Source organism: Oncorhynchus gorbuscha, linkage group LG12, assembly GCF_021184085.1.
Source record: "Oncorhynchus gorbuscha isolate QuinsamMale2020 ecotype Even-year linkage group LG12, OgorEven_v1.0, whole genome shotgun sequence".
Classification (NCBI taxonomy): Eukaryota; Metazoa; Chordata; class Actinopteri; order Salmoniformes; family Salmonidae; genus Oncorhynchus; species Oncorhynchus gorbuscha.
The window spans coordinates 42,222,359-42,249,233 of record NC_060184.1 but is presented as its reverse complement, the minus strand read 5'-3'; the positions used below and the strand labels follow the sequence as shown (position 1 = coordinate 42,249,233).

The following is a 26,875-nucleotide window of genomic DNA, read 5'->3' as shown; positions in this document are numbered from 1 at the left end:
TAATTGGAGTAAACTAATGGACAACAATGCTTCTACTGCTACTTCCAGCTATTTCACTCACATCTACATTAACTGCAGTTAAATAATATATTCCCAATTTATTCTTTCTTTAGGTACTGTACTGGATTTTCATCCAGGGAGACCAATAAACCATTCATTCCCCATAACTCCTACCCTCCGATGACCACACATTAACCCCACTTTCCCAGTATATTGCTATTTTGCTATTTCCTTTTGCAATACAACCCTCAATTTTACTATGATGTATTACAATGGTCCTGAACCTGCCTATTTGTAACATTTCTACCAATATTGCCCTAAAAATAAATAATTTATCCAAGAGAATAATTATATTTTTCTATTGAATTATGTTTTTTTTTCAGATCCAGTGATCAGATTTTCAGTGTTTTTGCAGGTCCATCTGAACCCTGATATTATGACGTAACAACCATTCCTGGACCTGACTCCAAAAGTGACTGTTCTATTGATTCTGTTTCCCCATGGCAGAGTCTGCACTGGGCTGACTGTTCTATTGATTCTGTTTCCTCATGGCAGAGTCTGCACAGGGCTGACTGTTCTATTGATTCTGTTTCCTCGTGGCAGAGTCTGCACAGGGCTGACTGTTCTATTGATTCTGTTTCCTCATGGCAGAGTCTGCACTGGGCTGACTGTTCTATTGATTCTGTTTCCTCATGGCAGAGTCTGCACTGGGCTGACTGTTCTATTAATTCTGTTTCCTCGTGACAGAGTCTGCACTGGGCTGACTGTTCTATTGATTCTGTTTCCTCGTGACAGAGTCTGCACTGGGCATCAAAAACCTGTTCCCAACTGACTTGAATTTGATATGGTATTGCCGTCAAACCTTTTGACTTTAAGTGAAACTGATAAATTTTTCGATTCATACTAATCATTAAGCCATTTATGATTTTTAATGGGTGGCAGACAGACAAATTATTTAATTACATTCAGCTTTCTTTATAAACGTCCACTTTATTTCAGCAGCTTAGTTCTGTTAAACTGTCAACAATGGCTCAAATTGCATAGGCATACTTCCTCTTACTTCTGTCAAAATGAAGTCAGTAGAGACAAAATGAATAGGCAGTAGTAGACATTGCTGCAATAGTCGACATGAGTGTGTGTCCTGGAGGCTAGTGTGACGTTGGTTTCTTCTCCGGTAATAATGGGGGCATGGGAAAGCATGAGCTGCAGCAGTGAGCAGAATAGTCTGATGACTATCACACACACAGCCTCCCCTAAGTGGTACAGCATGGTCATGCCTGATACACATCAATAGCCCAAGGAATTATGTGAAACCTTTCATAATGTTAATTCCCATTTCTCTGATCGCATTTTCAGTTTCTCCTCACATGTTGAGCCTCAGGGATCACCTCCAAGGCACTTAACCCTAATTGCTCCTGTAAAATGCTCATGATAAACGCGTCTGCTAAATGACTAAAATGTGACACACACACACACACACACACACACACACACACACACACACACACACACACACACACACACACACACACACACACACACACTTTCAATTCCACCCAATACAGACAATTCAATTGTGTCACTAATAAAGAATTAAGCAAAGACAACACAAACTATTATCAATTAAAAATGTTTATTATTTTTTGTTTTTTGTAGTAGTTTCAAAGTATATTTTCACACATAAACTTAATAGACCCCGCACAGTGTTTAAAAAAATGATTTACACTTGCCTAGGATTCTCAACTGCTTGGGTAGTGGGAGGGTTCCCTCCCTCGCATGATGTACCTCACCAGGAATTGTACAGTACATGATCAAACACAAATGTAAAAAAAAAAAAACATCTTAGATGTACTCTTTCGTACTATTACTGAGACATCAAGTCTCTCAGGGATTTCTCTCTGAGTTCCAATGGCACATGCCTTCCATTTGTTCTTTCTTTCAAGATAAATGTATTTTTTGTTGTTGTCCGTGTGTGACTAGCATTGCCTAGAAGAACACTGGAAGATATTCCACAGATCATCATGATAAAAACACACATTTATTTATGGTACATCCTTAGTCCCACCTTTGTTCAGGCCTTCAGCAAAAAAAGATGAAAAAAAAGAGAACTCGTGGCACCATTATGAAACAAGACAGTTGCATGCGTAATTGTCAGTGAGCTAGGGTGTGACGAGACCCACTCCCTGGACAGTAGCCCTTCCGCAGGGTCATTGGACAGAGGGCATGGGTCCAGTGTAACGACAGCTTGGGGTGGGATATGGGGTTCAGGGTCACGCCCTTCCGGAACAGCAGCCCGGTGTGATGGTAGATACAGAAGACGGTGGCTAAGGTTTGGAAGGGTGTTGAGGCGGTCCAGGGTTAATGGACATAGGGTAGGGGTGGGGCTAGGAGACCCAGTCCTTGACTTCTAGGCCCTCTGTGTGTGCTGGCCTGAGGTGCTACCCTGTTATAATCTCGACCCGGCACGGCCAGACGAGGACTGGCCACCCCTCAGAGCATGGTTCCTCACTAGGTTTCTTTCTAGGTTCATTCCATTCTAGGGCATTTTTTCTAGCCACCGTGCTTCTACATCTGCATTGCTTGATGTTTGGGGTTTTAGGCTGGGTTTCTGTATAGCACTTTGTGACATCGGCAGATGTAAAAAGGGCTTTATAAATAAATTTGATTGATTGATTGATTGATCCAGTGGGAGGAGGTTGAAAGGTGGATGCAGTAGGAGTCCTCAGAGCTAGCAGCAGCCTGGCTTGCTCTCAGCAGCCACCGTCTCCTGGTCGAGCTTGATGGGGTCCCCGTTGCTCTCTTCGTATGGCAGGCCCTTGTCATTCAGCAGGATGTTCTCCACCAGGAACCGAGCTGCCTCGTCCACGTTGATGTTGTCCTGGGAAAGGTGAAACAACAACAGGCTTAAGGTTAAAGGTCACATCAATTCAATATGAATACAGTTGCTGAGGATATTGGTTTAGGCAGTTAACTAATGAGGAGCAACACTGGTGAAACAGGTCTGGGCACATTCCATTTGTCACACAGAACAATAGTCTATAAAAAAAGATAACCCACTGGTATTTCATCCACCTCTCTCTTCTATGCAAGCACCAGAGGTTGTGTTATCCTCAGTTGTCAACTCAAGAGGACCTTTCCTATAGCCATGGCCCGTGACTAGTCTTCCAACATTAGCAGTCTGGCTAATATTCTTTCATGACTGCTACAGCTCTTTAGACTACTTCATATAGACAGCTGAGTGGCATCAGAGAGCGGGCCTTGAAAACAGCAGCCATCACTCATTTTGTCATTTCGCACCTCAGCAGCCAAGTGCAGCACAGCACAAAGCTGTCATCCCTCGTTTTGGAGGGGTTATGAATATTAATGAGTCTTCTCCAGGCCTCGACTGCTGCTGAGACATTCACAAAGTGACACTTCAGAGAAACGGCCAGGGCACCTTGGGAGCAGTGAAACTCAGGGTGAGTGTACGACTGGACAACACAAGTGTATCAAAGCTGCATCAAACAGGAATGAAGGGTCAAATATGATGGAGCATGGCATCAAACACAAAGTCCAATTATGAATGCAGATGAGATGTCAACTAAAATACTATTTGAGAATAAACTGCTCTTTGTGTTGTGATGGGAGGTCATCACTTCCACAGCAAACAGCTGTAGGCTACATCAATAATAATAATAATAATATATGCCATTTAGCAGACGCTTTTATCCAAAGCGACTTACAGTCATGTGTGCATACATTCTACGTATGGGTGGTCCCGGGAATCAAACCCACTACCCTAGCGTTACAAGCGCCATGCTCTACCAACTGAGCTACAGACTACAACTGAGCTATCAGACTTCTGGCATGGGAGGAATCTGGTGTGTGAACAAATAACGAAATCTAAATCCAATTGAAGTCCAATCCAAATCAGCAGACAGTGTTTCTTTCAAGGCATGGATAGGCCTACATACACAGTGTACAAAACATTATGAACACCTGCTCTTACCATGAGACTGACCAGGTGAATCCAGGTGAAAGCAATCATCCCTTAATGATGTCACTTTTTAAATCAACTTCAAAATCAGTGTTGATGAATGGAAGGAGACGGGTTAAAGAAGGATTTTTAAGTCTTGATACAATTGAGTGGCATTCAGAGTGTGAACGGGCAAGACAAAATATTTAAGTGCCTTTGAATGGGGTATGGTAGTAGGCGCCAGGCACACCGGTTTGTGTTAAGAACTGCAACGCTGCTGGGTTTTTTACACAACAGTTTCCCGTGTCTATCAAGAATGGTCCACCACCCATAGGACATCCAACTAGACACAACTGTGGGAAACATTGGAAACATTGGAGTCCACATGGCCCAGCGTCCAGGGAGGAGTTGTGACAGGGTAGGAACCAAAGTGTTGATAAGTGTTTCCTAGGGGACCCTATAATCTTTGGATACATTGAACGTTTTCTCTTAGCTACTTCATGTAGCTAACATATTCTTGCTTTGATTTACAAGATACTGTTACACAAACATACTGATTTCGGTCTATACCATCACTGGTATTATCAGGATATATAGCTCATTATGTTTTCTCTGACTCAGTACATTTATTAGCTAGCGATTACCGGCTAACAATTAGAAGCTAACAGAATTTAGGCCCAATTTGCTAAGAAATGACAGAGAAATGAAATTCATTAAAAATCCTACAATGTGATTTTCTGGATTTTTTCTCTCATTTTGTCTGTCATAGTTGAAGTGTACCTATGATGAAAATTACAGGCCTCTCATCTTTTTAAGTGGGAGAACTTGCACAATTGCTGGCTGACTAACTACTTTTTTGCTCCACTGTATATATAGGCCATGTAAAAACCCAAACTGGTCCGTGCATCAATATCGATAGATCGTAAAATACAGTATACTGCCCAGCCCTAGTGGTTCAGCACAAATTAAAACAGACATGTCTATAAAACACACGTCGTACTTGCGCCCACACACACACACACACACACACACACACACACACACACACACACACACACACACACACACACACACACACACACACACACACACACACACACATACACACACACATACACAGCTCCATGCCAACCATCTGAGTTACAGCCTCTAATGGAATCATTTATCTCAGGAACATGTGCTGGTGCATGCTGGGTACTGGCACACCTGTCACTCACATGAACTCACACACACATACTTATGCACAGCTGCATATGATGACAGAAAAGGGAATTCAGCAGCAGGGACATTTTGTATTTCACGAAGCCTGATATTCCCTGGAGGCTCATGTTTGCCATTCTGTTCAACTGTTAGAAGTGCTCACTGCATACAATCCCACAGATTACACACACACACACACCTCAAGGCTCTAAACAGACATATATAAAGTATTTCTCGCAATGTGGGTTGAGGTTATCCTAGAAGAAATAACACAGGAAATCCCATGTAGCTTAGTTGGTAGAGCATGGTCCTTGCAATGTGGGTTTGATTCCCAAGGGGGACCAGTATGAAAATGTATCCACTCAAGTCGCTCTGGAAAAGAGTGTCTGCTAAATCACAAAAATGTCAAATGAAATCAAGTTTTCAAAGCAGGGAACCTTCTACAGTACTTCAATATGTGACCGTCAAGGTGTTGCAACTATATGGATTGTGCCCCATGATTCAGCACACGATAGCCTACTGTGTAATGAATGTATATGTATGAGGGTGGATTATCTCTTGATTCTGCAACGCACAGATAACTGCCACACTTTGGTTTCTAGTGGCACACTTCGGCTATAATCAAATAAAGGACATGTCTAAGCACCAACAGGTCTAACAGCACAGGATTAGAGCTGGGAAACGCTGTGGGCGTCATAACCTCAAAGCTGATCGGGACACTGAGTGTGTGGGGTTCTAAAGGGTATACCTGTGAGCTTTCCATGGGCTGGGGAACGGGGATGTCACTGAGATGTGGGTGAGTGTGCCATTATCCAACCAAAACTCTCAACTGTTTAAACATAACTTGCCCAAACACATTGAGCGAATGGTGCTAGTGTGTGGACATGGACACTACAGGAGATCACAAGTGAGAGCTAACTGTAATTTCCACAGGGACTAGAGGTGGCATCAGAATTGCGGTGACAAGAAGAAACTTAAAGACCTCCAGGTGAACTGAGGCACACACACACACACAGTCCCCAGCTTCATGACAACAGGGCCCCATTGACCTAATTTTCACATAGATCGGGAGCAATTTCCACACACACAATACTCACACAGTGTGTGTTTGTGCATACTAGGACTTTCCCAGACTAAAAATTAAATTGGTCGACCGAAATTCATCCTGTTCTTTTGACCAATCGACCAAATGTTATTTTGTTATAATGTTATATTTTTCCATATATAGACAGATACACCCTGTGTTTTAAAAAAATCAACTAAATATGCACTGAGCTTGTCTGATTCTTTATGCACACTGTTTGATTAAATAATTAAGACACACAAATGACTCATTGGTAACAGCGCGATGGTCACACAGTGAGTGCATGTGGGACTGGTGCACGTTGTCTCGCTCTTCTCCCAACTGCAACGAGAAAGCACCACAGCAAGTGCTTATTAAATACGTGTACCAGAGAGTCTGTTCTAACGAAGAAAAAAAAATATATATATATATATATATATATATATACACAGTTGAAGCTCAGAAGTTTAGTTTACATGCACTTAGGATGGAGTCATTAACATTGTTTTTCAACCACTCCACAAATTTCTTGTGAACAAACTATAGTTTTGGAAAGTCAGTTGGGACATCTACTGTGTGCATGACACAAGTACTTTTCCAACAATTGTTTACAGACAGATTATTTCACTGTATCACAATTCCAGTGGGTCAGAAGTTTACATACACTAAGTTGACTGTGGTCCTGTGTAGCTCAGTTGGTAGAGCATGGCGCTTGTAACGCCAGGGTAGTGGGTTCGATCCCCGGGACCACCCATACGTAGAATGTATGCACACATGACTGTAAGTCGCTTTGGATAAAAGCGTCTGCTAAATGGCATATATTATTATTATATTATTATTATTATTATTAAACAGCTTGGAAAATTCCAGAAAATTATGTCATGGCTTTAGAAGCTTCTGTAGGCTAACTGACATCATTTGAGTCAGATGTAGGTGTACCTGTGGATGTACTTCAAGACCTACCTTCAAACTCAGTGCCTCTTTGCTCGACATCATGGGAAAATCAAAAGACCTCAGGAAAAAAAAGTCTGGTTCATCCTTGGGAGCAATTTCCAAACGCTGAAGGTACCACGTTCATCTGTACAAACAATAGTACGCAAGTACAAACACCATGGGATCACGGATCATGTCATACAGCAAAGTACCTTGTGAAGATGCTGGAGGAAACATCTATATCCACAGTAAAACGAGTCCTATATAGACATAACCTGAAAGGCCGCTCAGCAAAGAAGAAGCCACTACTCCAAAACCGACACAAAAAAGCTAGACTATGGTTTGCAACTGCACATGGGGACAAATATCATACTTTTTGGAGAATTGTCCTCTGGTTTGATGAAACAAAAATAGAACTGTTTGGCCATAATGACCATCGTTATGTTTGGAGGAAAAAGGGGGAGGCTTGCAAGCCGAAGAACCCTATCCCAACCGTGAAGCACGGGGGTGGCAGCATCATGTTGTGGAGGTGCTTTGCTGCAGGAGAGACTGTTGCACTTCACAAAATAGATGGCATCATGAGGAAGTAAAATTATGTGGATATATAGCAACATCTCAAGACATCTGTCAGGAAGTTAAAGCTTGGTCGCAAATGGGTCTTCCAAATAGACAATGACCCCAAGCATACTTCCAAAATTGTGGCAAAATGGCTTAAGGACAACAAAGTAAAGGTATTGAAGTGGCCATCACAATGCCCTGACCTCAATCCCATAGAAAATCTGTGGGCAGAACTGAAAAAGCATGTGCGAGGAAGGAGGCCTACAAACCTGACTCAGTTACACCAGCTCTGTCTGGAGGAATTGGCCAAAATTCACCCAACTTATTGTGGGAAGCTTGTGGAAGGCTACCCGAAATGCTTGACCCAAATTAAACAATTTAACGGCAATGCTACCAAATACTAATTGAGTGTATGTAAACTTCTGACCCACTGGGAATGTGATGAAAGAAATAAAATAAATCATTCTCTCTACAATTATTCTGACGTTTCACATTCTTCAAATAAAGTGGTGATCCTAACTGACCTAAGATTTTTACTAGGATTAAATGGAATTGTGAAAAACTGAGTTGAAATGTATTTGGCTAAGGTGAATGTAAACTTCAGACTTCAACTGTATATATGGATGACTTATAAAGCCAGGGCCATTTAATAGTTGGGCTATTGATTGTAGACGTAATTAAGATGGGGTCGACCAACAGCCTATCGACCCAAAAATCGATCAGTCCACTAATATGGGGTAAACTCTAGTGCATACGTATTGTAATACATATTCCTGTGGTGTCTCCACACATCTCTCTATGAAACATAACTACCACCTAAACGAGACCCAGTGCCGCAGGAGGTAAGGGTGATGTAGTACCCCCTGAAAAATCGGAATACCAAAAAATATATATTTTGTATTATTATTCTGATTTTGAAAAAAACAAAAAACAGAAGTAGTGCACTGGCGCAGTGGTTAAGGGCGCTGTATTGCAGCGCCAGCTGTGCCATCAGAGTCCCAGGCTCTGTCGTAACCGGCCGCGACCGGGAGGTCCGTGGGGCGACGCACAATTGGCCTAGCGTCGTCCGGGTTAGGGAGGGCTTGGTCGGTAGGAATATACTTGTCTCATCGCGCACCAGCGACTCCTGTGGCGGGTCGGGCGCTCCTGTGGCTTCCTGTGGGTTGTGTATCGGAGGACGCATGACTTTCAACCTTCGTCTCTCCCGAGCCCGTACGGGAGTTGTAGCGATGAGACAAGATAGTAGCTACGACAAAAAAAAATAATTTATTGTCCGGTATAAATGGACTGATATAGCAGTCTGCAGCGCGGGCAAATCCATCCCCCTTTAAAAAAAAATTGAATATTCGCAGCACCCCACTTCCAAACTATTCCCCGCGGCTATGATCCCTAATATTATAAATGTCATTCTGAATTTCTCGCTAAAGACCTCACCGAACAAACTCCAATAAAAGCTCAAAACTGTTCAACAAAAGAGCCTGTAAACAAAGCAGAGATCGTTTTCAGATGAGGATAAGCATTCAATTGAAGGCATTTAACAGATCTTGGAATGGAAATGAAGACCGCAGCCGTTATCGTTGTGATTGCGACCCTGGCTGGAATTGCTTGCCGAGCATGCCCCTCTCTGACCTAACTAATAGTGCTCCGAGTGACACAGAGGGATATGCTTGTGTTTTCCCACTCTGCTCTTTGTAACAACACAGCACAAATAATTAGATATCGCAGCACGAGGAGCACTGCTAACTAAAGTTCTGATTTAACTCCCCCCAAGTCAGGCCTTTACACTTTTATTACATTACCCGTTCATGCTATTTCTGCCCTCCTTTTGATTTCCATTCATTAAATCTATTCATCTGTTTGACGTGGAGCAACAAAAAAAACGACCAGAAAAACAGAATGTAACGTGTGTGTGTGAAACGTGATTTAAAGAAAATCGGCAAGCTGTGGTGAATCGACCATGCAACTCGACCTGAATGCACCAGTTTACCCTTAATACGCTGAGCTATGTCAGCCATCTTAAACACGTGGCATGAAATGGGCAATGTGCTACTTCTGAGCTGATCTGAGTAAGAGTCAAATGTTTGTCATTGTTTGTTGACAATTGTGTTTTATTTATTATTTACTGAAAAGCAACCTGTAAAACATTAGGAAACAACTTTACAAACAAAAACCTACATTTACCTTCAGTTCAAGCTGAATACAAAAGCCTAATGCACACACTAACTATACTATTATCTGTAGTGTGGTTGTCGCTAATGCTTTATGATTAGGGGAGCACGAATAGCAAAACAGCAACACGCTGTTATACTCTTATGGTGTAGGCCTAGTGTATGTGTGTGTGTGTGTGTGTGTGTGTGTCTGTCTCTCTCTCACCATGGCCGAGGTCTCAAACCAGCCCAGGAAGCCAGTCTCTTTACAGAAGTTGTCCATGAGGGAAGTGTTTTTGGAGCTCTCTTTCTTCTGATCACACTTATTGGCAAGCAGCACCGAGGGTATAGGGCTCCCATTGGCCAGTTTCACCTTGCTATCCAAGTCGTGCTTCCATTTGGACACTGCCTCGAAAGTGGAGCCCCTCGTCACGTCAAACACCACGAATGCCCCCACCGCCTCCTTGTAGTACACCCGTGTCATGTTCCCGAATCGCTCCTGGCCTGAATGGGGGACATGAAAGGAATGTGATCAGTAACTCAATGGTACAGTACACAATGCAACCTTGTAGGTCTAGTAGTATTTATGGAGTTAGTAAACAGAAAGCTGTTGGTTTAAATGCTCAATGAGTGACACAATGTAGATATTCAGCTACTGCCCCAAAATAACACATCAGCCAGGGTCCAAGGAAAAACAACACATCTTGATGTACAAAACATTGAAGTAGGCCTACAGGAGAGGGATGACAGCAAGTAAGCCTTTGAGTGTTGCTAATGCGACATCAAAGCAGGACCTGTTCCCTCCGTACTCACACAGGCAAACCTGTGAGAGGATATTCCACAGGTCCTATAAGCCAGGGCAGTGAGCACACCGCAACAAGGACCGCCTCCGATATTACTCCAATAAATATCTCACCAGACTCACATTAAAAGGTGCCAGTTTGGGGAGAATTAGCCCCGTTTACCAATAATGATTTAGACATGGATATCAAACTGAGTGAGGGTTCTCAAACAGTGTTTCACAAAGGCAAAAGTCTCTCAGTCAAAGAGAAGTTTTAATAGTCTTAATGCATCATTTAGAGTGTAAGAGTGGTATTTTCCCCTTCATTGTGGTTCCCCTTCCCCACCAAATATGATGAAAACGGATCTTGACCCACTTTTTCTTCACTCTAATCCAAGAAGACAAGCCTAGAAAGATATCTGCCTCCCAATTCTCTCTAGAAATCTCGAGTGATGCTTTGAAGTCAAAGCAAGGGGAATTACCACTGGGATCTGGGGTGCCAGCATCAACTAAAAATGTTGTTACCAAATCGATAACGGAATCCCCCATCCCAAAAACTGAATTTCGACAATTGAATTGTCTAGAACGGGAAATTATAGTCGTCACAAACCACAGTTGGGTTCACAAGTTTGGACAGCGCAGTACAGCACAGTACAGCACGGAAAAGTAGAGCATAGTTCATTACAGTACAAAAACAGAGTAAATGTAGAGTTCAGTACATAGTAGAGGACACTAGAGTTGAGTATACTACAATGTATTTTGATGCCCAAACTTCTGAAACATAGAACTCTATGCTAGGTTCAGATTTGGTCCGGTCCAACAAAATTTGGTCTTGTTTGGGGTCAGAGCTCATGAGAATAATAGCCCGTAATTAGAATAATACCCAAAGATGCAAAGGAGGATATTGTACATTTATACCTTTGTGTACCTATTTAGGTTACATCACCATGAAGAGAATGACATTCATGTTATTTTCTGTGTAGGACAGTTCAGGGACCCATTACAGGGTGTAAATCCACTCACTTACTGTAGTTCAATAACCAAAAGAGATGATTTCAAAGTGGATGTGTCATATCATAGCTGAGCCCTCATTCTTTCTGCATACATTGTGGAGTTTTTGGAAAACGAGACAAAAAACTGAGGGAGATGTTACCAAAACTCTATTACCAAACTCCGCATTCTAATAGATATGTTTTTGTAAAATGTTCTGTGTAAATTGTTGTTAAGTCCTTGTGCATAGAGTTGTACGGTTTGTTAAACTTTGAAATCAACGGTTTTCATTTACAACTGCGACCTGGCCAAGATAAAGCAAAGCAGTTTGACAAAAACAACACAGAGTTACACGTAAACAAATGTACAGTCGATAACACAATAGAAAAATCTATCGTCTATACATGATGTCAAACGGCAGCCAAGCATCAATTATCATCTCATCTGAATAAGATCCCCATATAAAATGAAAAGGAGCATCAAGCTCATCACTGTGCACTTTTGCCCCCCCGTGAAATTCATCGTAACTTATTTCATCTGTAGCCTAATAACAACGTCATGCTTCCCCGAGTCATAGTGGGAGACTAAAGAACATATCAATATGATGGTTATTATATCAATATTTGCGTAAAAAAAAGGCTTTTCCACCACCATTTATTGCATAATTAATTTTACCGACAACTAAACATCCCACCGTCTAATGTATTTTGATTTGTCCACATCTGGAAAGCCAGTGTAACAGTATAGCTTCCATCCCTCTCCTCGCCGCTACCTGGGCTCGAACCAGGAACACATCGACAACAGACACCCTCGAAACAGCCTACCACCGCTCAGTCAGACTGCTCTATCAAATAATATACTTATTATTAATATTATTAATAATAACACACAGAAATACGAGCCTTAGGTCATTAATATGGTCGACTCCGGAAACTATAATCTCGAAAACAAAACGTTTATTCTTTCAGTGAAATACGGAACCGTTCCGTATATTATCTAACGGGTGGCATCCATAAGTCTAAATATTCCTGTTACATTGCACAACCTTCAATGTTATGTCATAATTACGTAAAATTCTGGCAAATTAGTTCGCAATGAGCCAGGCGGCCCAAACTGTTGCATATACACTGACTCTGCGTGCAATGAACGCAAGAGAAGTGACACAATTTCATCTGGTTAATATTGCCTGCTAACCTGGATTTCTTTTAGCTAAATATGCAGGTTTCAAAATATATACTTCTGTGTATTGATTTTAAGAAAAGCATTGATGTTTATGGTTAGGTACACGTTGGAGCAACGACAGTCCTTTTTCGCGAATGCGCACCGCATCGATTATATGCAACGCAGGACACGCTAGATAAACTAGTAATATCATCAACCATGTGTAGTTATAACTAGTGATTAGTTTAGTTTAAGTTTAATGCTAGCTAGCAACTTACCTTGGCTTCTTACTGCATTCGCGTAACAGGCAGGCTCCTCGTGAGGCAGGTGGTTAGAGCATTGGACTAGTTAACTGTAAGGATGCAAGATTGAATCCCTGAGCTGACAAGGGGAAAAAAAATGTTCTGCCCCTGAACAAGGTAGTTAACCCACCATTTCTAGGCAGTCATTGAAAATAAGAATGTGTTCTTAACTGACTTGCCTAGTTAAATAAAGGTGTAAAAGGACAAATGAAATAAAAAAAATCGGGCATCCAGAAATACTGATTTCCGATTGTTATGAAAACTTGAAATCGGCCCTAATTAATCGGCCATTACGATTAATCGGCCGACCTCTACCGCAAATACAACTAAAACTGCAAATTCTATTTGACAAGTTAAATAGAATGGATATCATGCTTTAAAGCATTTCATCTCTGGATAAGAGCGTCTGCTAAATGACTTAAATGTAAATGTAAATGTAATGTATGTCTTGCAATCTGGTGGGAAAATTCCAACACAATTGACCCTAACAATTTTACATTTCCCTGAAAGGTCCATTGAATTACAGTAATGAGCACTGGACAAAACCTTGAGAGGAACCAGATTCTGGTGGAGCCCCATCTTCCAAAAATAATTCCCAGGACAAGAGTTTATTGAACCTTCAAGACTGCTGAGGTCAATCAACCAGTGAGTGATTGTTCGCTGAGGCGCTAAGGTGAATCTTTAGGTCGGGGGTTCAATGGGAGGACCCCTGGCTGGGATCACACCCAGCCAGCCAGGCTTCTAGACCATCACTTCAGTTTTCCACTGAAAGGGTTTCAGTTCCTCACAACAGAAAGGGATGTTGTTACAGCACACTTCATCCAATTAAAGATAACTAACTAGGAGTAGCTCACCTCACATTACAGCACCTAGTATACACTGCAGCCAAGTTGAACACGGAATACAGAGAGCAATTTCAGGAACTGTGATGGCAGTTTTCCCCCCTGAAGTTTTACTTCATTATAGGTACTTCACCCAGCCATGTATGGAAACTGAGCAGCGCGTTGCAGTGTGGGTGTCAGCGAGGGAGTGAATACACTGAGGAGCCTACAGACCTGCTCAGTAATTGCTCATAATTGAGGGTCTAAATTTAGTCTGTTTAACCCCAGGTGAACTCACTGGGGACACGGCACAGTAGGAAGGAGAGACAATCGGTTGAAATAAGGCTTTCATTTCCAGGCCTTTTGGTGCCCAGAGATTCATTAGAAGAAGTCTTAGAAGAAATAAAAACCCAGAAAAAAAGAACCTCACTTTAAAAATGTTCTCTAGGCATATTTCTTGGATTTCAATAAACAGGTTCCACACAGAAACACTTAAGGCTCAGGCTCATGCTGACATTTGCGGGGAAATGGTTTCCAATAAGAATCGAATGAACATGGTAGTCAATGGAGTCAAATATTGACAGAACAAGTGCTCTGATATTTTCAAAATGTCAGCTATTTGTACTGGTTATGTTGACAATGACATGAATTCTGGAGTTACTCTGGATAGGAGCATCCTTGTGGTAATGAAACTAATAAGTAGCTAGGCTATTAGGTTGTGTTAGACAATGATTTCACCTGTAGACATAATAAGCTCCACTGTATTGGAAGCCATTGGAAATTGATCTCTTCACTGACATCCTAAAATAAGATTGTGAGCTTAGAGCTGAATATTCAGTGCCACTCAGATGGTGTGTGATTGATAAGTAAGCGTCGCTATGCTGTAGGAGTAGCCCTCACCTTCCGAGGGGAAACAGAATGAGTCGAAACGCTTCTTTCTCAATTCTGATATTTTTCCCGCTAATCTGTCTTTTAACCAAACACATCAGATCTTTTCACATCAGATATTTTTCAGAGCTGATTTGAATGGTCAAAATACCAATTAGTGAAGAAAAAAAAAGACGTGTATACATAGCCATAGAGATTGATTGAATGGATCAATTAGCCCAGTACACACACACACACACACACACACACACACACACACACACGCACACACACACACACACACAGGCACATGTACAGCATCGGGATGATTGTGGTTTGTGCTGAGATGTTACGGCCATTAGAGCCATGATGAGGTTCACTGGTTAGACAACAGACGGCTTGTTATCTATTCTACTGTAACCTCCAAGGCAGTCTTGAAAAAAGGTCTAACCCCCAATGGCACATCCTCGATATAGGCAGCGATTCAACATTGTTAAGGGAGAACAGGATAACACAGTGAGCTTATGGGAAGAAATATGAGTCATGTGCTGTAGTTGAGAAATTCTGTAAGCTAATTAGCATTCCGACGAAGGGTATGAGTGTCTCACGGTGCAGGCTACAATGATGACTGTTTTTTTTTGTTTTTTTAACCTTTATTTAACTAGGCAAGTTAGTTAAGAACAAATTCTTATTTTCAATGACGGCCTAGGAACAGTGGGTTAACTGCCTGTTCAGGGGCAGAACGACCTTGTCAGCTCGGGGATTTGAACTTGCAACCTTTCGGTTACTAGTCCAACACTAACCACTAGGCTACCCTGCCACCCCAAATGACAATAAGGAGTCAAGACAGGTTGGCCATTTACTGGTAAACATGGTTCGTTTTTGTGTGTGAGATTCTCATATCGTTTTCTAATCAAATCAAATTTATTTATATAGCCCTTCGTACATCAGCTGATATCTCAAAGTGCTGTACAGAAACCCAGCCTAAAACCCCAAACAGCAAACAATGCAGGTGTAAAAGCACGGTGGCTAGGAAAAACTCCCTAGAAAGGCCAAAACCTAGGAAGAAACCTAGAGAGGAACCGGGCTATGTGGGGTGGCCTGTCGTGGAATGCCAAGTCTGTAAAACTAGAATATTTACAAAAACAAACAGGAGGAGAGACGATCTTTAGGGAATTCCAGTACATTTACAATTTGGCTGTCCACATTATTAATATAAAACCCCAGGCAAAATAAAATAGGAAGTATTGCTTAAGACCCTGTGAGACCACAATCCAAAAACTTATGCAATGTTACTCCAAGTACCAATGACTTTCATTGAATATATTTTAAATGCCTTTTGCTATTCCGAGAGGGAAAGTAATCTTTTCTACAGATACATAATGGTTAGGGTGTCCATCTCTCTTCCCCATGGTCCTTGTGGGAGTTGTCTATGAAAGTGGGAAGAACAGATGGAAACACTGAGAAAGAGAGAAACTCTTCATCATCCTGTGCCCTAGCAACCCGAGTTTCCTCTACGGTCTCTGTCGAGATGCTAGCTGTGGGTGGGTTACCATGGAAACTGTCCAAGCTAGCCGTGGCAGCGGCAACGGAGGCACTGGCAGTCTCACCAGTCAGTTGTTAAGAGGCTTGGGGCTGTGAACCAACCTCAACAGAAGTCCATTCAAATGCTGGCCTAACGGTTCTCTGGCGAAAATACAGTAAATATGGTGGTCATTACGAGACAGCTAGGGCCAATAGAAGTTTGCATCATGCAGAGTGAGTGGCAAAGGAGGAGCTGGAAAACAAAGACTATGAACATTGCCACATAATCTAATACTCTCAAAGGGACTATCCCCCCTCTTCCTCTGTTTCACCCCTTCCCCCATTATTGATTTCCTTTCTTATACCTTCCCCTCTAGAGAAACATTGAGGTAGGTGGCCCTTCTCTCAGGATGCCTAAATCCTTGGCAAAAGGTGCTGGCTTACTTACTCCACTACCACCCCATGGTTGTAATCATCCTGTCCATGGCTCAGACAAGCCCAGATGAGCGCAGCTATTCTGGGCCAGAGGGGGCGGGCGAGGCCCAGGCCTCACGCTGACTTCCAACGTACATCCATTTTTCCACAAGGCCCTGATTACCATCATTCCATCCGAGATGGTAATCATTATGGGAGAGTAAGGACGACATTGCCTCAACGTTGGTTGGTCCATATCGTTGCCATGAGGACAGGCCCACCTACTTATTCTGCATGATTAAAAAGGCTTAAAGAACTGAACTCGAGAACCAACTTTTCGTTGAAAACGGCATATGTGACATCGATATTAGTCAAAAACAATTATTCCAGTGCCAAAATTGACTAAATGTGCAAGTAGGTACATTTTGGTCATAAAGTCAGTATCTTCCAAAACTTAGTTTTGTGAGATTTAAATACAAGAGTTTGGTCAGGACTTGAGGACTGGATTTTGATTTCGACAATGCCCACTAATACAGGATAAACATCTGCGGTGATTGCACTCCAATCATACCACAGGACACACTGACAGTGAGAACAACCTGCCCAGCAGATCAGATTTCATAAAACCAGTGCTTAATCTGAGTCAGATCCTGCACCTTTTAGTTTTGGACTGTTTCCTTCCGGAACCTATTTGCCACGATCTGGTACCTATCATGTAATTTAAAAAAATATCTTCACCGTTTGTAAAAATTCAAATAAAAGAGTCTTAACTCAAGTTGCCTCCTCTGTAATTCTCCTGCCCTTCAAAAAACGTAATGTGAAAACCTACTGGACACTCTTTGAATTGATTCATGTTGGGCTGGCCCGAGTTGACGGTTTGCGCAACATTGTAGCCTCGGGACCAACGTATGCCTGTGTCTCTCACAGAACTAGAATGAGATTCACTTTCTGGGATTTCTCTTCCACTCTGTGCTCTGATAGACATGAGCCTCCAACTCAGCGTTACACTTCATGTGTTGACGTAGAATCATAGCCGCGGGACAGGTGCTGGAGGTTCTGCAGCATCCCTAATAAATTGAAATAAAATGTGCCAAAGTTATAGAATTACCGCTGTCTGTTCAGAAATAATCCACAATACCACACTAGGAGTAGGCCTATATTTTAGCCACAGAGGATCAATAGCTTTTATTTTTTAATGCCTAGCTGTGGATTGTTAAGCCCGATCACAAGGCGTAGCCGACAGTCAGGAACGTGCGGCAAATCTGTCAGTGAACAGCATTGAGCCGAAACGGGCCTTTTGCAATATTTCAAATACAATCATGGGAAAACATAGGTTGGAAAGCAAATGGCTCCTGCTAAAAAGAGAATTCTCTTATCAGTCTGTAGAATACCAACATATGTTATCAACTTCCAAATAGTCGAACAGCATCGCCGGTAAGTGAGTTTCACATCATTGGTCGAGTCAATGTAACTGGAAAGCATTTTTAGGACTATAATCTCCTCCTCATATTTTAGCCTACAATACGTGCCTCCACACACCTAGGCCTAGGCTGTTGATGGATTCAAGACATGGTCGTTTTTATTGATCTCAGAATCTGTTTGTCAGTGTCAAAGTAGCCTGTCATTTTGATCACTTTGTGCGTTACTAAAAAAAGATTCAGCTAAAGTCTCCAGTGTAAAATGACACAGAATTGCATGAAATGTGTTGTAAAACAGGCAACATTTTTCCCGGGCCCTAGGCTGCAAAAAAAAATCTCCATGTGTGCAACGTTTGTAAGACCTCTACTCTATTGCACTATGCCACTACGGAAATGTGATGATATGCATGCAATTCTTTATTATACAGATGTTCCGGTACCTAACAGCCCCCCAGGTAACCCCCCCCCTCTCACGCTCCCTTTTTGTTCCGGCACCTCCCGACAGATCAAGCACCGCATAAGACAACACGTTACACATTTGTTTTACTTGAGAAATACAGCACCAAAAACATTATAGCTAGATGTAAAATGGCGTGACTAAAACCTCACCTGCAAAAACGCATTTTAATGACAGATTTCTTATCTTAGATTCATTCTGATTATTTTCAGGAAGTGAAATTGGCTTTGTTGTAATTGTGTCTCATGGGTGACAAAATCGAACCACATATTAGAAAAACACATGCGAAATTGGCGCATTCAATCGCTCTTTAAAGACTGGCCTTAATGACTTGGCAATACACCTCTCACTTTCTGTCTGGTTCACTCCATTATTCCTTCTCTGACTCCCTGTCATCCTCACCGTCTCCAGACTTGGTGTACAGGTGTGAATGATGAGTGTATTTGTGTGTGGGAGGGTGTGTGTATATTGTGTGTCATCCCCCTGTGGGGGTGAGAGTGTGTGTTTTCTCTCACAGCATCTCTAGCAATGACATCAGTAAATGTGAATGAGGAACTGTGTTTGTGTGTTTTGCCTTCACAGCTCCTCTGGTAGAGTGCAATACAGCTGTGAGAGACACTGTACCAGTGGAGGCTGGTGGGATGAGTTATAGGAGGATGGGCTCATTGTAATGGCTGGAATAGAATGAATGGTATCAAACACATTCAACATATGAAAGCCACGTTTCCCTCCGTTCCATTTATTCCATTCCATCCATTACAATGAGCAAGTCCTCCTATAGCTCCCCACTCCCCTGCACTGTACCATACCCACGTCGGTGTGTATCTCAACACTGTCCCAATCTCTCCCTCTCCCACTCTGGGTTACCGATCAGAACTAGTGACAGACATGCAGGTTGTTGCGATGGCCTGTCACAGCACTACCAGTGTGTGATGAGAACACCATCAATCAGCAGTCATCTTTCAACAGTCTTGGTGAAAACGGTGTGTCCTGTCGGTCTCTGCCTGTCTGCCACCAAAATGTGTCAGACTTGGCTTTTCAGAGTGGTTTTGCAGTTCTCTAGTCCTATATCTGGCTTCAAATTCAACCTCATTCATAGTGGATTCAACATACGTCACAACATACTTCACAAAATTAAAATCACGACAGTTATACCGTGCATGTCCTGACCCCAATCTCACAACCTCATGATGGGATATGAAGCCTCACAGACACACATAAACACAACCCTTTTAATCTCTTAAGACTCAAATCACAGAGCCCTTGCTCAGGCCCTGACTGTAACTGCTGGCTAATGACTAACTTGTAGTCTCTTTCTCAGCTGGTATGATAAGGAGTCAACTGTGTCCATACAACTGCCAGTACTCCTGCTTGGCCTAATAAAAGAACGCATGTGCGCATACTGGAAGCCAATACTAAATGTATCCATTCATTGAGAGTCCTGTTGGCAGAAATCATTACAGTATTTTTGTCAGGGACAGGGAGAGCAGGATTTTTTGAATGAGAAAATAAATCTGATCACAATGTGATATGAGCTGTGTAGTGGTCCTGATAAATGTGATATGAGCTGTGTAGTGGTCCTGATAGGAGGCTGAGGTAAAATAAAATGTTGATATTGGTGAATGAATGATAAGGAATGCTTCCCGTGAAGCATTGCACTTCCTATGCCTTTCACTAGATGTCAACAGTCTTTTGAAATTGATTCAGGCTTGTATTCTGAAAAATGAGGGAGGAAGAACACTCTGAATGAGTGGACACTGCAGTGGCCCAAAGCTTTTTCATGCGTGAGACCGAGAGCGCGCCTTTCTTGTTTACCTTTTATATTGACGACGTTACTGTCCGGTTTAAATATTATTGATTATTTATAAGAGCGTCTGCTAAATGACTTAAATGTAAATGTAAATGTAGGCTAAAAACAACCGGAGGATTTATTATAAACATCGTTTGACATATTTCTACGAACTTTATGGATACTATTTGGATTTTTCATCTGCCTGTTGTGACTGCGTTTGAGCCTGTGGATTACTGAACATTTAACGCCAAACAAAACTGAGGTTTTTGGATTTAAACATGGACTTTATCGAACAAAACAAACATTTATTGAGTAAATGGGAGTCTTGTGAGTGCCACCATATGAAGATCAAAGGTAAGTGATCAATTTTATCACTATTTCTGACTTGTGTAACTCCTCTACTTGGCTGGTTACTGTTTGTAATGATTTGTCTGCTGGGCGCTGTTCTCAGATAATCGCTGGTGTGCTTTCGCCGTAAAGGCTTTTTGAAATCTGACACCATGGTTGGATTAACAAGAAGTTAATCTTTAAACCGATGTATAACACTTGTATGGTACATACATTTTTATAATGAGTATTTCTGTTTTTGTATTTGGCGCTCTGCAATTTCACTGGATGTTGGCCAGGTGGGACGGTACCGTCCCACACCCCCTAATGAGGTTAAATAACTGATTAGCCTCAAAACATTTTTTTTACAGTAGCCTCAACAGCACTCTATAGGGTAAAACCATAGTGGAAAGCAAGTTTTCATCCTCCTATGGGTACATTGCCAAGAATACAAAACATAGAAGGCTCATGGTTCTCACCCACTTCCATAGACTAACAAAGTAATAATGACAACTTCCGGAGGACATCCTCCAACCTATCCATCAGAGCTCTTGTAGAATGAACTGTCCACCCAATCAAGGGAGCAGCATAAGCTAAAGCTAGCTAGCACTAAATCATTGACTCAAAGAGAGAGAAAGACAAGTTAATGTCTTACAAAATGAAGGAGAAGCAACAGAGAGATAGCCAGCTATGTTTCATAGTATATTTATTCTTTTCACTTTCACTCAGTTGAAGTCAGAAGTTTACATACACTTAGGTTGGAGTCATTGAAGCTAGTTTTTCAACCACTCCACAAATTTCTTGTTAACAAACTAGTTTTGGCAAGTTGGTTGGGACATCTACTGTGTGCATGACAAGTAATTTTTCCAACATTTGTTTACAGACAGATTATTTCACTTATAATTCACTGTATCACAATTCCAGTGGGTCAGAAGTGTACATACACTAACACAGAAACCAAACCATCATGCATAAATGTATTTTGTCCTACCACACCAAACGCGATCACGACGGGCAGGTTAAAATATCAAAACAAACTCTGAACCAATTACATTAATTTGGGGACAGGTTAAAAAACATTAAACATTATGGCAATTTAGCTAGTTAGCTTGCACTTGCTAGGTAACTCATCCAATTTAGCTAGCTTTCTTTTGCTAGCTAATTTGTCCTGGGATATAAACATTGAGTTGTTATTTTACCTGAAATGCACAAGGTCCTCTACTCCGACAATTAATCCACACATAAAACGTTCAACCAAATAATTTCTAGTCATCTCTCCTCCTAGGCTTTTCTTCTCTTGACTTTATATTGCGAATGGCAACTTTCGCAAATTAGGTGCATTACGGCCACTGACATCGTTCGTCACCCACGTGGGTATAACCAATGAGATGGCAGAGTGGGTACCTGCTTCTATAAACCAATGAGGAGATGGGTGGACTTGCAGCGCGATCTGCATCACAAATAGAACTGACTTCTATTTTAGCCCTTGGCAACGCAGATGCTCGTTAGTGAGCGCGAGCAGTGTGGGTGCAATAATTGAATAATATAGATCTCTACATTTATTTTGCAACACGAGCGGTGTAGTCAGCCTGTTAGTTAACTGAGCCTTTAAACAGCTTGGAAAATTCCAGAAAATTATGTCATGGCTTTAGAAGCTTCTGATAGGCTAATTGACATCATTTTAGTCAATTGGAGGTGTACCTGTGGATGTATTTCAAGGCCTACCTTCAAACTCAGTGCCTCTTTGCTTGACGTCATGGGAAAATCAAAAGAAATCAGCCAAGACCTCAGAAAAAATTGGAGACCTCCACAAGTCTGGCTCATCCTTGGGAGCAATTTCCAAACACCTGAAGGTACCACGTTCATCTGTACAAACAATAGTACGCAATTATAAACACCATGGGACCACGCAGCCGTCATACCGCTCAAGAAGGAGACGTGTTCTGTCTCCTGGAGATGAACGTACTTTGGTGTGAAAATCAATCCCAGAAAAACAGCAAAGGACCTTGTGAAGATGCTGGAGGAAACAGGTACAAGAGTATCTATATGCACAGTAAAACAAGTCCTATATCGACATCACCTGACAGGCCGCTCAGCAAGGAAGAAGCCACTGCTCCAGAACCAACATAAAAAAGCCAGACTGCGTACTTTTTGGAGAAATGTCCTCTGGTCTGATGAAACAAAAACAGAACTGTTTGGCCATAATGACCATTGTTATGTTTGGAGGAAAAAGGGGGAGGCTTGCAAGCCGAAGAACACCATCCCAACCCTGAAGCACGGGGGTGGCAGCATCATGTAGTGGGGGTGCTTTGCAGGCAGGAGGGACTGGTGCCCTTCACAAAATAGATGGCATTATGAGGAAGTAAAATGATGTGGATATATTGAAGCAACATCTCAAGACATCAGTCAGGAAGTTAAAGCTAGGTCGCAAATGGATCTTCCAAATGGACAATGACGCCAAGCATACTTCCAAAGTTTTGGCAAAATGGCTTCAGGACAACAAAGTCAAGGTATTGGAGTGGCCATCATAAAGCCCTGACCTCAATCCTATAGAAAATTTGTGGGCAGAACTGGAAAAGCATGTGCGAGCAAGGAGGCCTACAAACCTGACTCAATTACACCAGCTCTGTCAGGAGGAATGTAAACTTTTGACCCACTGGGAATGTGATGAAAGAAATAAAACCTGAAATAAATCTCTCTTATTATTATTCTGACATTTCACATCCTTAAAATAAAAGTGGTGATCCTAACTGACTTAAGACCGGGAATTTTTACGAGGATTAAATGTCAGCAATTGTGAAAAACTAAGTCTAAATGCATTTGGCTAAGGTGTATGTAAACTTCCGATTTCAACTGTAGCTAGTGAATGCAGCTAGCTAGTTTAGCCTACGCAAACACAAATCCAATCAAATTTTGGCTCAAACAGAGAGGGATGCTATGTTAGCTAGCTGGCTATGGCTATCGAACACGGGAACACTTCCAAGTCAAGGTAAGCGTTTGGTTTTGTTAATATATTGTCACTGGGGCCAGCCGGTGTAACAGCTAATATGCTTGCTGACTGTACTGCAACATTGTAGTGGGTTTACTAACGCGTTCGTTCTATTAGCTATGTTGACTATGACGTTAGCTAATATGGTGACAACGATGTAGACTTGTGTAGTGGTTAGCGGTTATGATATGAAGGTTTGGCTTGGAAAGGTTTTTGTGCCTGGTCACAGACAGCTGACATGTTGTGCACTGCAGTCTTCAAGCGAAGGGAAGAGGTGAGAGCACGTAGATGCAAGATATAATTATGCAAGAAGCAAAATGATCATGCTGTTTGTATGTGGCTGCTATAAAAGTGAACTGTGTTTGAGTGTAATCAAGGGTGTACTGTAGGCTATTCATTCCACCGATTCTGTTGATAAATGTTTGTTTTTTTAACGGAAGCAAACTGAACGGGATAAACATACCTGAATTTGTCCAATTGGAACTCTCATTTGCAACTGTTGGACTAATGATTACACCCTAGATCAGCTAGATGCAGAAAAGAGAGTGCAACTGTATTGAATGTGTCACGGTCTGTCACCTTGATTGCTCAAATTTCTCTTCAAATTTGCACCTACTTTGTAAACTTTCATTCATAGGCTAGGTTGTAGCAACCTCATGATGGGTATATGGAAAATTAGAGTATTAATGTAGTAGCCTAAACCTATCGATGTTAATAGAATATGAATGAGCCATCCAATATGCTGTAGTAGAAATACAGTGCTCACGTGCTGGCAAACATGACTTAGTTTGGAAAACATCCCACAAACTAGGCTATTATTGAGAGACAGTAGGACAGACTTTCTGGTCTGGCATAACCAACTGTAACTCAAGATGTGAGAATGAGATGACAATGGACTGACGTTCGATTATCGACAGACTCACTCCCCACAGGGCGGGTGATCGAGCGACCCGCCCATTACCTACATTGTTTTATGTTGGTTACCCTGATCATAACACCGGGGAAACAGACCAAACAGGTATTTTCACATAAATATGCACGTGCCCCTGTGAACATAGTATGAAGCCCACGTATGTAAAAAATTAAATAAATATACATAATTACAAATGTGCTGTGCAGTCGTGCAAACACGTGTGCAATTCAAAGCTTCCCCTCTAGAATTGCGCAGTTACCACAATCGAGCACTTTTCAGAAAGTGGACAGGCTACTTTCACCAAACAATGCATAGCATAGGGTAAGCCCATTTGTAGCATCTCAGTAGTCTTGATATGTAGAAAATGTGCATCTATCGAACTTACCTGCGATATCCCATAGTTGTAACCTCACCAGCGTGTTGCTGTCCCAGTTGATAACTTTGAGCGCAAAATCGACCCCAATAGTCGCTCTGTAGTGTTGGGAAAATAACTGATGGACGTATCTTTTGATGATGCTGGTTTTCCCCACACCTAACTCCCCGATGACAAGGACTTTGAACAAGTATTCTTTGCACTCCGATACCGATCCGCTCGCCATAGTGTGAAAGTCCGAATGACAGCGATTTTTTTTTTCAAATTCAACACCTTGTTTTTCTCTCACAGGATGAGGCAATCTGAAACCGTTTCTGTGCTGTTTGGAAATATGGTAACTAACTACAATAGAAAGTGCTCTACTTCCCTCCCCCCCTTGTTCAAAAACACATCATATGACACGGAGTCATAGGACCCGGAAATGTCTAGTGTCCAAGTTTTTATATTTGGTTTATTAAAACGTTTTGCCTCCTCCTGCGTTTACATGGTAACCATGGGTGCTTTGTGTGTATGACGGCTACACAACAAATGCAATCCAAACTTTAAAACAAATTGTAGGGTCTATTTTAACCAAATTCATTCAAATTGAGCAGGGCTGTCAATTCAATGTACCCCTTTAACTCCTATGAATTAAAGCATTATGAAATCATTCAATCAATTAGTCATCTTACTATAAAAGGTTTTTATTTTACAGGCCTACATGTTTTTGACAAGGCAAAAAAATGCTATCTCATTCCAGCTGTGACCTTGTAAAACGTGATCCTTCTGTTACTTTACATTTAAGAAATGTTAATCTTCAAACAACTTACACTAATAGACTAAATAGAACATTTTGTAATAACAATTACAATACTATAGAACTATACATACTGTATATGTGTTTTTATACTTTGGAGTTGCATTCTTATTAAGTACTAAGAAGTGTATGATCAAGTAAACCAATGCAACTGCAATTTTATAATACAAAATCTAAACTAGATTGAAGCGCATATCATCTTACCACAAGAAGCAACTATCCATTGGTATGCTTTACAACTGAATATTTTCAAGAGGATACGGCTGACTTGAAAAGTTGCCCTAAATCAATGCCAACACAGCTCTTCCACAAGCATCTGTAAGACGAGTTTTAAATCGTATAAATAGTTTCACACTCTAAATATATAAACATTTACTGATATTACAAACATACCATCTGTGTGGAAAAAAATGGGAGATGGCTTAACAATATTACAAACTTTGAAAACATACACAAGTATATTTCCATTACAATGACACGGCGACCTCAGAAAACATGTTTAAAAAATAGCATCACACACACAGTATGGAAAACAGAATCTGATCTTCATAGTATCCTGTGTGAACCAAACATGTCTCAGGATTTCATAGAATGTGTTCAAACGTATAATGTCATCACATCACAGTCGCCTACAATCAAGCCCAACTCGTAATGTAAAATACTGTACACAATCTCAGAATCTCCTGAAGATGCCTTATCAGTAAACATGAATACAGAGAACTGGAAAACTCATTTGATTGGCACAATAAAAACCATGTTGCAAAGTATTGCATACAGCGCAAATACCCAATCTTCAATCTCCATCATATTATGTTACAGTACCTTGGGGCCCTGTATGCAATGTCTGAGACACATAACACTGCTTATATACACTATACTGTAGCCTACCCTGCGGTTCATAGACAGAGTTTGTTTCTTATCAGAGAGTAACTGTTTGAACTGCAATGAGGTTAGTAAGTAAAAGTACTGGTAAGCTGAGAAGAGTACTTCTTATTGAGGACTAAGTCTTTATGAAAAAAGTCAAAGAGAGTCTTTTGATCCAGCTGTGTCTGCTACACATAATAATATGAGCTCAACTGTACAGGCACAGTGTT

General features: G+C 41.4%; 1 protein-coding gene across 1 annotated transcript; it reads right to left on the bottom strand.

Annotated features, from left to right (window-relative positions):
• Positions 1-1,614: 1,614 nt before the first annotated feature.
• On the bottom strand, positions 1,615-25,379 carry LOC123991026 (ras-related protein Rab-32-like). The gene is made up of 3 exons (XM_046292150.1): positions 24,998-25,379; positions 10,083-10,360; positions 1,615-2,878 (listed from the first exon to the last, which is right to left on the bottom strand). The coding sequence occupies exons 1-3, from the start codon at positions 25,209-25,211 to the stop codon at positions 2,729-2,731; spliced, it is 642 nt and encodes a 213-aa protein (XP_046148106.1). The 5' UTR covers positions 25,212-25,379; the 3' UTR covers positions 1,615-2,728.
• Between the last annotated feature and the right edge of the window lie 1,496 nt (positions 25,380-26,875).